The sequence below is a fragment of the Xenopus tropicalis genome, chromosome 2, assembly GCF_000004195.4.
Source record: "Xenopus tropicalis strain Nigerian chromosome 2, UCB_Xtro_10.0, whole genome shotgun sequence".
Classification (NCBI taxonomy): Eukaryota; Metazoa; Chordata; class Amphibia; order Anura; family Pipidae; genus Xenopus; species Xenopus tropicalis.
Window position 1 is genome coordinate 47,012,887 of NC_030678.2, and position 11,995 is coordinate 47,024,881.

The 11,995-nt window shown below is 35.7% G+C and overlaps 1 protein-coding gene across 1 annotated transcript in view; it reads right to left on the reverse strand.

Moving 5' to 3' along the window:
- Positions 1-2,104, reverse strand: part of col26a1 (collagen type XXVI alpha 1 chain) — a 231,894-nt gene extending 229,790 nt beyond the window's left edge. The window contains exon 1 of the mRNA XM_004911725.3: positions 1,708-2,104. Within this exon, the coding sequence (XP_004911782.1) occupies positions 1,708-1,856 (149 nt within the window). The 5' untranslated portion in view covers positions 1,857-2,104. The remainder of the gene's footprint in view (positions 1-1,707) is intronic.
- Positions 2,105-11,995: the final 9,891 nt, after the last annotated feature.

The following is an 11,995-nucleotide window of genomic DNA, read 5'->3' on the forward strand; positions in this document are numbered from 1 at the left end:
GGTAGACAGAAATAGACAAATACAGATATATTTCCATATTACAATCATATACTACACAGCAGTCATCTCAATAGATGTTGATTTTATGTTGTTATCCAAAAAATACTAAAAACATTAAAATATTACAAACACATTCAAACGAGAACAGTTTTGCACCTTTCTGCAATATGCCAAAGAACATAAAAGAAGATAAAATAAAGTATTTTTGTTTATTGAAATCCTTTTGATTATTGCAGCCTTAAAAAGAGTGTGTGGCTTGTCTGTTGTTCACATAATGATGAAAACTTCTTAGGTTAAACTTTCCAGTAACCTTTTATAATAGCATATATTAAGCCGAGAAAAGTTAGAAAAGTTTAGACTATGGTACGTTCCGTATTCCTTGGACTGCAACTTGGGGATAATGACTTAAAATATGTTACAGATAAGCTGTATTCCATTTTAAGCAGAATATAATATAATGTTCATATATATGTACTTACATAATGGCACCTAAGTGTTACCTCATCATGACACACATACATGACATAAAAATGAACATCGGAAATGAAAATATGATATTACTGTCATGCTGTCTAGTTCATTCCGGGGTAAGGCTGCCCTCTGCAGGGGATTCTAAAAGCCGATGAGTGAATCATTTGCTAGTTCACCAACGCTGGTGGCGTGCTAGCATATGAATCAGCATCTGATTGTGGTCTTTTAAGAGATAGCTTCTAGCCAATGAGCATAGCAAGTTCACATGAGTTCACCACCAACGTCTGACTTTTATTCTTAATTCAAACATTACGAGAAGTTATCAGTATTTTGTACTTGCAATATACACTTATGAAAATGGATCATGGCTTATTTGTATAGCTTACAATCTCCTATCCTAACATTTTTCAAGGCATTCTTTAAACCAAAGAAATTATGGAATTCTTTGTACAGCATGTAGAACATGGTACACATAATAAATGCATGTATGTATGTATGTATATCTTTATTTATATAGCGCTACTTATGTACACAGTGCTGTACAGTAGAATACATTAATACAAACAGGGGATTATTAAGATTATAATAGATAAATACAAAGTACAACAATAAATACAGATAGATACAAGATAAATACAGTTGCAATAAGTTAAGAGTCAAAGACACAAGAGGAGGGAGGTCCCTGCCCCGTAGAGCTTACAATCTATATGGGAGGGTAACTTACAGACACAAATAAATTTCTCATTCGGGATAGAAAGAAACCGATAGACTGACAGATGACAGATCATCTAGATGGTCAGCGAGAAAGACATAATTATCATTATAATATAATTTTACTTGAAATTATATATATATATATATTGTATATAATCCATTTATAGTACACTTGGGAAAGCTTAAATCTACTTCAATGCTAAAGGATAATAATTAATAAATAAATCATGTAGAAAAAATATTAAATATACTTTAATTTTAAATAAAAAAACATAATTAGCCACTACCACTATTAAACATACATGCATTAAAACAGCTTTATTTAACTATGTGAGTTTTGGTTCTCTAATAATGATGAACTACAGCTCAGAGCATTCAGTTGTGCTGGGGAGTTTGGGGGATTTGTAGTTCTGCTGCAATGCAGAAGCATGCCTACACATCGTGAATTAAGTACAGATTGCATTTTAACTCCATGCTGCCCTTTCTACTGACAAAATCAGGGTGAAGTTATTTTTTCCTTACCTCCTGTTGGAGAAGCTGCTGGAAGATGCTGAGTTCTGGTCAGGGTAGTTGTGCTGCAGGCTGCTGGCTGGGAATTGGTACATGAACCCAGTGCCACAGGTATATCCAAAGAAACTAAATGACCAAACCAAAACATGAGGGTATTTCATCTTGATAAGCAGAGACAAAAATGTCAAGAAATCTTAAGATGTTCATAAACTTTGCATTGGCAAATCCAGTGACAATCTAGAGGTTCTTGTGGTGCAAGAGCCCAGAGAACTCCAGAGCTTGTCTGAGCACACAGGAACTAGCTGCTCAAGTCATTCTCTGCATCAAAGCCCTTTAAATTTGGTAAAAGTTTGTTTCACTCATTGAAAAGGGGGGATGTAACATGATAACACTATATATATTACCAGCACCATCTGGTGGAAATTCTGTTTAAATCAGTGTTCACTGGAAAGATAAATAGCAAACTTAAGGACTTAAGGATCATAGAAGCCAACACAATTCATTCTTTCAGGGCTCCCCCCCGTTATCATCTCTCGGAGAAATAATGTTTTGTTGACCTGTTGATCAATGCCAGCCCTACATGCTATCAAGTTACACTGAGGCCTTAGGAGTTATTTAGCAGTGTAACTCTATCTCATGAGAAAATCACTTCCTGCTTTATTATTTAATAGGGCTGACTTTTAAAATGATGGGGGGGAAGAGATTTCTAAACCAGATATGAATATCTGAAACAATAACAAAAGTATACTGTAATAATAATAAAGTGCTAATAATTATATTAATTTTACCTTGGTAGCACAGAACATGTTAGGAAATGGATGATGACTGGTGATAAAAGACAGTGATAGGGCCGATTAATATATACAGAACTGGGAGAAGTGTTTAATTCTGAAGAAAACAATATAGCTAGAAAGAGATCCAGCCCACTCACCCATAGGTTATAACACCTGGGATGCCACAGTTTGGTCACTTGAATATATTACTGATATAGGTTAGGTTTGTAAGGATTACAATTTAGATAAGGTTTGTAAGGATTAATTTGCAAGATTCTAGTGAAAATATGTATTTACATTTTTTAAATGCAATGTTAATGCAGTGTTAAGTATATCAAGGAGAGCAGTCAATTCAGCACTAGTGCTGTCCATAATTTCCCTTAATATTCAGTCATGAGGGCAACACAATATTTAATTATCTGCAATTAGGCTCTTTGCGTGTGGTTTTAATCAGGGGCGATTCTGGGCATATCGCCGCCTGAGGCGGCTCCTGGATGCCGCCCCCCCCCCCCCACTCCCCAGCGCTTTCCTTCTGAGCGCAGGAGCGGGTCCGGGGGCGGTGAGATCGCTAGTGCAGAGAGCACAATTGCGCTCTCTGCACTAGAAGAGCCGAATTTCTGGTTTAAAAACCGGAAATTCGCCTCTTAAAGTTACCAGGAGCGGCTTTTTGCCGCCCCTGGTAACTGGGGCGCTTCTGCCGCCTGAGGCGAGTTTCTCAACTCGCCTAATGGCAGAAGCGCCCCTGGTTTTAATCACTTAACTCCTGCAGCTCTCCAATTTAGTATGTAAACCTTGTTACTGGGGTCCCCCCTACCAAAAGCTTTATTGATTAGGGTCCTCTTTATTACCTGTATCTATCACGTTTTATATGCAATCTATATGTTCGATGTATACACCCACCTATTGTACAGTGCTGCAGAATAGGTTGATGCTTTACAAATACATGTTAATAATAATAATCATCATAATAATAGTAACAAGACAGGGGTTGTAATGACATCTGATAAATGAACAGGGCAGGGCCTGAAAGTGGAATAAAAGTCATAACTAGAAAGGGAAGCTTGAGAACAAACTTAATGTTGGTTTAAAAAATATGTGAAGTCACTGAATGAAATCTGATTGGCTGTTGTTGGCTCCACTCAAATAGTAAAAAACACTGTGCAAAGTTTGGGGACTCTGGTTTTAAAAGTGTCAAAATGAAAGCAATTTAAATTTCCCTACTGTCATTGAGTGACATCTGATTGCCGATTGGTGGCTCCACCCATATTACTAACCTTAAACTGCAGTGCACCAGTGAATGGGTGAAATTGATTGGCTGTTGGTGGCTCTGCCTACTATTTCAAACCTAAAACTGCAGTCCACTAGTGACAAACTGTGAACTATTTGGGGACCCTGGCGTTAATACTGTGAGAATGGCAGAAGATTGAATTTCCCCATTGAAATCAATAGGTAAAATTTGATTGGCTGTTGGCACCGCCTACTTTTTCTGACCTTGAACCGCAGTTACCTGGTGCAAAGTATGGAGAGCCTGGTAATAATATTTAAAGGATGGCAATTTAAATTTAAACCAATGAAATTCTATAGATGAAATCTGACTGGTTGTTATAGGCTCTGCCCACTTTTCCACCCAGTGACAAACTGTACAAAGTTTGGGGACCCTGGCATAATAGTGTGAGAATGGGAGTGTTTTAAATGTAAAACAATGACATTTAATGGATGAAATCTGATTGGCTGTTATTGGCTCCTCCCACTTTTGGGTGTCCAACAAATATCTTTTCATGTGGGTTGATCCCATGATTATGTGATTCAAGTTTGGTGAGTGTAGCTTCAAAGATTGGTTTAAATTAATTTGATACATTTTAATTTCCCCATTAGTCAATAGGTAAAATTTGATTGGTTGTTGCTGGCTCCTCCCACTTTGGGCCACCCAACAAATGTTGCTATTTTATTTGGAGTGACCCCATGATTATGTTATTTAAGTTTGGTGAGTGTAGCATTAAAGCCGTAAGAGTGGCAAGGGTTTGGAGCAGCACTACATAAAGACAGGGGGCGGGATCACTTAGAAAAGCACAAGCAACCTGCTCCGCTGTAGGGCAAAGAAGTGTGGAGAGCTTGGGTGCTGCACCCATAAAACTGTAAGAGGAGAAGCATTTAGAAAAAGGAGATTAAGAAGTAGAAGAATAAACAGAAGTAGAAGAACAGTATGTTGTTTTTTAAACCAACACAATAAAGAGGTCACAAAAATGATTTATTTTACCATTCGAAGACCATGATTGCTTGATCAAAAAATATCCTTATAGATAGTAAATGTCTCCCAAACTCCCTTCTTGTACCCTACACACCCCAATCTGATGTAGGAGTTAAAAGCAGATGATTCTTAATGGAAAACAAACACCACCTTTGTGTGAAATCGAGATACTAGGACCCAACACAATGTGGGGTTTTTGTAAAAAAATATAATTCATATAGAAATGCAAATAGCCAGAAATAAGTACAGGTATGGGATCTGTTATCTGGAAACCCATTATCCAGAAAGCTCCGAATTACGGCAAGCCTGTCTCCCATAGACTCCATTTTAATCAAATGATTCATAATTTTAAAACTGATTTCCCTTTTCTTTGTAGTAATAAAACAGTACCTTGTAATTGATCCCACCTAAGATATAATTAATCCTTATTGGATGCAAAACAATCCTCTTGGGTTTAATTCATGTTTTATTGACTTTTTAGTAGACTATGGGGCACATTTACTAATCCACGAACGTCCGAAAAGCGTACGAGTGCGTTTTTTTCGTAATGATCGGTATTTTGCGTCTTTTTCCCGAATTGTTGCAAATTTTTTGAGCGCTCAATACGAAAAAGTGAAAGTCGTAATGGCTATGCAAAAGTCACGACAATTCACGAAAGTCATAATGGCTACGCAAAAGTCGTGACAATTCACGAAAGTCATAATGGCTATGCAAAAGTCGCGACAATTCACGAAAGTCATAATGGCTATGAAAAAGTCGCGACAATTCGCACAAGTCGTAACGGATACGAAAAAGTTGCTACGGTGACAAAAAAAATCAAAAAAAATACGAAAAAGTTGCAAAATGTTCGTTTCCAATCCGATTTTTTCCCATTCAGGATTCGGATTCATGGATTAGTAAATCAGCCCCTTAAGGTATGGAGATCCAATTTACGGAAAGACCCTTTATCCGGAAGGGCATGAGCATTCTGGATAATGGGTCCTATACCTATATATGGAAGTAGGCATCCGCTGGGTGGTAAGGTAAACATTTATATACTGTACATCCCACTAACTCATGGGACAGATTCACATCTGAATCTGAGGGAACAAACTCCATTTTAACTTTCAGTGCCAGTTCATTCGCATGGAATAGCTGACAGTAACTGGAAACACACGGGTCAGTGAGAATGCTAAATGCCTGACAGGGTATGAAACCACTAAGTATTTCATTTAGAAACACAGAAAGCAAAAGTATAACAATGGAGACAAAAGACCCAGAAGTATAGGAGGTCCCTTTGATAACCCTTCTTGCCTTATTGGTGCTCATTGGGGGACCAAAATGTTAAGCTGTATATATATATAAATATATATATATATATATATATCAAGGGATTATGACAGTGTTTGCAGGATTTTTTGATATAGTGAAAAAACACTGGCACCCAGGTATTGTCTTGAGCTTATGGTGTGCTGTTTAAAAGACTGTGTGTATGTATATATATATATATATTATACATATGTATATATATATATATATACAATTTTGCTCTCTAAACTACAACTCTAATACTGCACCCAGGCGATCTGTGATTCCTTCAGACGTGAGTGCCTGTTGCTTGGACTTCTATATATATATATATATATATATATATTTGATAGTTTACCAAATATAATTAATAGTTCTTGAAGTACTGAGTTCTAATAATACCAATGAAATATATTTTGTGGTCCTAAAAATGTGTTTCTGGTAATGCAACAGTTTGCTCACAGATTTATAATTTAAATAAGCAATGTATATTTATGTGAAAAGATAAAGGCAGTTTAGTTATAAAGGCTGGACAATTACTGTATATCAGGCATTATGCACTTTAACTATTCCTGTCTAGTTCCTTTCGTCATACCTGCTGCTACGAATAGATGTAAAACAAAAGTTGAATACACAAATTTACATATACAGTAAATACCTGCCAAAATGTGTGGGACAGTGTAAAACTGGTAGATTGGTAGTTTAATGTGGTTAATCCTGAAGCCATTATAAATTCCTTGCCCAGTGAAAACCAACAAAGCCATATTTAGCCATCTTAAATAGCAGTTACTGCTCCCTGGTGGAAGGGTACACTTGTGCATCTTTCCCTAGCTTGGGAAAAGCATTGTAGTTTTCTAATCTTTTTTTATTGACACAGATCCGAAGAACAAAGGAAATGTTGGTTAAATGTATTATAAATATTACTTTGGTTAAGTGAAATCGGGTATTTTAAAACAATAATGTGCTTTCCTCCACAGCAACAAAGGTAGTATAAAGTATTATTATACACAATATATTACTACATTGAACTAAACCAATTACCGCCATGGAGTCTAGTACATGGACACCACTAATTTTTGGTTCAAGGCCCCCCCCCTTATTTTTGCAGTCACACATTTAGTTAGGTGCCACTCTTAATCATAACAATATTATAGGTATATGAAAGCATAGTTTACTCTTATACAGCTCCAGGGATATTAAATACAACAAACATAGTAATCACAATGGTTGTGATTGCAGATGTTGTGATGGCAGATTCTGTTAATGCCTTTAAGAGGAGCCTGAATGAGTTCTTGAACAAGCATAGTATTAAAGGCTATTGTGATACTAATATCTACAGTTAGTATTAGTAGTTGTTTATATATAGTTTATGTATGTGAGTGTATAGATAGGTCAGTATAGGTTTGTGTGTGGCGGGTTTACTTGGAAGGGTTGAACTTGATGGTCTTTTTTCAACCTAACTATGTAACCTTAAGGTGGCCATACACAGGCAGATTTCAGCTGCCAGTTTGGGTCCTTCTGCATATGTATGGGCCCTCCAGTGGGCCTCCCTGACCAATATCTGGCTAAAATCACTCAGATGTCTATAAGCAGGTTTGAGCCAAACAATCTCATTAGGACAATATTGTCCACCTTGGGTGGGCACATGGGGGGGGGGGAAATCCACTCATTACAGTGTATTGCCACCTTTACCCTTGCACCTCCCTATTTGGTCTTAAGGCTGCACTCCATAAACTGCTTTGAGCCCCCCGGAAGAGAGAAACCCACATAAGAATGTATAAAAATGTACGTTGTTGGCTAGGGTGGTTGTATAGAAGAGGCAAAGTGTATGCAAAAGAGTACTTGTAATTTGGATGGCTGAGAATTAGTGAGTAAGGAAAAATGAGCCTGTGTTAAAGGGAAGGAGTGACCATACGGAACAGTATCTGAATAGTTTGTTTGAATAAATGAGGCTTGCTTTTTGGCTGAGTACTGTAATTACAAATTAATGAATCAAACAGCTGCATAGGTATTCTATTTAAAATATGAAAAAGCTGATTATTCATAAGCTTAAAATGAAAGAACAGTTACCACTTTTTAGCTTCAAAAGCAAATATCATAAATATTCTTTGCCTGAAAATATATACTATTACATTTGGTCAGAAATGAGTCACTTGTGCTATTTCTTTCCTGCCCGTGGCATAAACAGTCTCTTGGAGATCTCCCTGCAATCCGAATGCCTTTCCCTGAAAATAAACATTTTAATATTTGTGGACGTCATCATTTTTGTTGTAATGTGATTTAGATGTCTCATACAATTTGAAAAAAAACGTGATATATACACATGTAACCAGGAGTGAAATGGAGAGAACATGTGAGCTAAGCTGCTCCTACTGTAGTTTCCAGTAACATCTAAGGGGGTGCCATGGTGTGTAATACAACAGCTGGCGTGTGAATTTCCCAATGGACACCTGGCCCATTCACAATATTATCATGTAGCTAATAAAGGGTTCTAGCTAACTCCCATGCATCCCATCTCCCTCCATGATAATATACATATTATACTAGGGGGTCTATTTAAGAATCTGTGTTAAAAAATCTGATCATATACACAACACATTAACATCACCTGTGTATTTATAAGACTATGAAGTGATTTAAGCTCTGTGTAATATTCTGGTGTAAAAATCCAATTGGAAAAAAGCTGTGAAACATGCTTTTTAGATGTTGAGTTTTATTCTCTCATCATAAAATGCAAACTATATGTGAACCATATACGGGTATGTGATCTACTATCCAGAAAACCTTTAAAATAACTTCAATAACTATCATTTCACAAAATATATTCTTTAAAAATTCTCTATTCTTTATTTTTGACTGATTTGCTATTTTACTCTTTACCAAGACAGTGCCTTACATTTGATGCTAAGAGAACACGTTTATGTTGTGCCTTTGTCATTGGCGTTTTTTTATATTTCAATGTGTTTATTAGGTTTTTATTAAGCTCCACCTTATGGATCCGCCCATTATCTCAAAAACCCAAAGTCTAAGTTTAAAATTTGCTAACCTTCTATAAAGTAACTTCCATTTAAAGCTATGTAAATGGATTTTCAAAAAATATTCAAACTGTGATTCTGACTGCAAAAAAACATTGATATTAATTTTATTGGGTTTTATTAATTCTATTGCATTTCACATTGTTCTTTGTTACTTTTTTGTGCCCATGGAAATTTTGTCTGCTATGTATTAACTTGGGTATTAATTTTGGGTTTCTGTACCCCACATAATTTGGTAAATCTATACATATTAGGCATCAAAACTGTTCAGTAGATCACTGGCGTTAATATTTAGGATGATTTATACAAGATGTGGCCCATATAATGGGGTAAAATGCAAGCTTTGTGACGATTTTTATAAATTTCATAAAACCCACTGCATTTAGCATAGCTTTGCCATTTGGTAGTTTGCAGTAGAAAGATGTATTTACCCACTTTGGTTTCATCGGAATATGTACTTTTAGAAAATATATAGTTTTCTTGGTTAAGAAATGTGGGGTGTATAATGGGGTAAAATGCAAGCTTTGTGATGATTTTCAAAAATTTAATTTAAAACGGATAGGTTTAGCATAGCTTTGTAGTTTGGTAGTTTGCAATAGAAAGATGTATTTGTTCATTTTTGTTTTGTCAGAATGTGTACTTTCAGAAAATATATGTTTTTTTAGGGTCTCTGTACTGTTAGGGGTATCATGGCACACACCGGGCTGCTTATATTGCAGCAGCAAGAGTGTCAGACATGAAAATTCATATGTGCTGTTTTCATTTGGGTGGCTCTGTACGCCACATAGTTTGGTAAATCTAGGCATACTGGGCATCAAACTGTTCAGTAGACCCTTGGCATTCATATTTAGAATATTTTATGTTGATACATTATGAAATGTTTGGTATATAATGGGGTAAATTGCAAGCTTTGAGACAATATTCAGAAATTACATAAAAATCACTACATTTAGCTTAGCTAAATGCCAGATACTTTGGTGATCCTATGTGCAATGGGCATAAAACTGTTCCGTGGACCCTTGGATTTCATATTTACGATGTTTTTTCTTGGTACCAAATGCTATGTGGGAGATAACATGCTTGAAAGTGTAAGCTTTGAGGCGATTTTTAGGTATTTTATGAAAATTGGCAATTTTGTAAAAGCATTGCGACTCCATAGTTTAGAGTAGAAAGACATGAGTGGCCTTTTTAAATTCACCCAAATGTGTACTTTTAACAAATATATGGTTTTGGGGGGTCAACACTTTTTTTTGTGGTTTTTACCCCACAAAAAATACAGTAAATGTGTTAAATTTACAGTAGCTGAAGTCATTTCTTTTTGGGGTCTCTAAATGCCACATACTTTGGTAATCTTATGCACAATGCATCAAACTGTTCAGTGGAGCCTTGGCTTTCATATTTAGGATGTTTTTTCTTGGGACCTAATGCTTTGTGGGAGATAAGATGCTTGAAAGTGGAAACTTTGAGCCGATTTTTTTTTCTAGAATTTTCATATATTTTTATAGAAACTGCTAAATTCAGCATTGCTGTTTGGCACAGGTTTCAGGCCTGTGTAATCCAAGTTCTAATACAGCATTTCAGGAGGGGACCACCTAATTGATGATTGGGTAAAATCTTGTACAGCAACTTTTAATTCTCCTTTAAGCAGCCCAAGGACCACAGGAAATAAACCAGTATACTGTTGAATATCTGAACTGAACCCACGTCATCAAAACTTAACAAGTTCCTTGTTTTGTTGTTTACCTCTTTTATAACCAACGCTTATACTGTTTTTTGATATATTATATAATTCAAGCAATGGGTACTAGAGAATCCCCCTGTTAAGGAGAACCTCTAGCCCCCCAATGTACACATACAGACTACCTATTATATATTTATTTTAATCTCCACCAAGATATCATACCTTGCTTGGCCGGTCTGCTTTACATAATATACTTAGGATAAATGTGTCACAGTCTGTATACTTTTTCTTTGATTTTAATAAAAGTTTATTGAAATAAAAAAAAAAACTATGATAGGAGTATCAGAAGTACCAAAGTATCTAAACATGCAATTTCTGAAGTCATTTTACCACACTCCATAGCTTTTAGATGTAGTAATATCAAGCAATAAAATAATTACTTATGATGGAAATATAAGTATTAAGACATGAGGTCAAAGGGTGATATCTGTGAGATTTTATGTTCTAGGGGTTGGGGCACAACATGAGGTATGGGTATGCAAGGGGGATTATCCTTCATTATGCAAAAGGATTATCTGTTCATTGGTAATCTAATTACCTGCCTCGTAAGGACCACATATGGAGCAGCTTCAATGTACCTGTTTGCCCTGTTTAGCTCAAGAAATAACAAAAAACAGATTTTTTTCATAATTAAAACAAAAGGCAAAAAGTACATTCAGCACAATGGTTATTTTAATTAAAGAGCAAATGATTTAAAATGTTTTTATTTTTTCATTTTAATAACATCTCTTATGGCAAGTTAAATTCCATTAACTCACAGTCAAATGTAATGCTGAAAGAACTGAATTTTTTGTTGTTCTGGGGAACTTAATTATTTCTTTGGAAATGCCAAATTCTTGGATAACCATGTAAAAACAATGTGTAAAAAACAAAAACAATAACCATGTGTAAAAAACAAAAACAAATCCCTTTGTCCTCAATAAACAAAAATCAAGAAGAAAAATCAACAAAGTGATAAACAACACAGGAAAGAAAACAGGGTAATGAACATCCCCTTGCTATATATTTAATACAAATAAAATGAACCATTAATGTGAAAACCTAAAATGCATTTATAATATTGTACCATCGGAAGTTTTTCTGGAGGCTTTTAGAGGCAGCTCCTTTGTTCTCCTGCCCCTAAACAATGATCAAAAAGGGAAGAATGAGTGGCCCCTCATTTGGGGGTCGCTCTACATGCCTGCTATTATCTAGGGCCCCCCCAAAAAATAATATA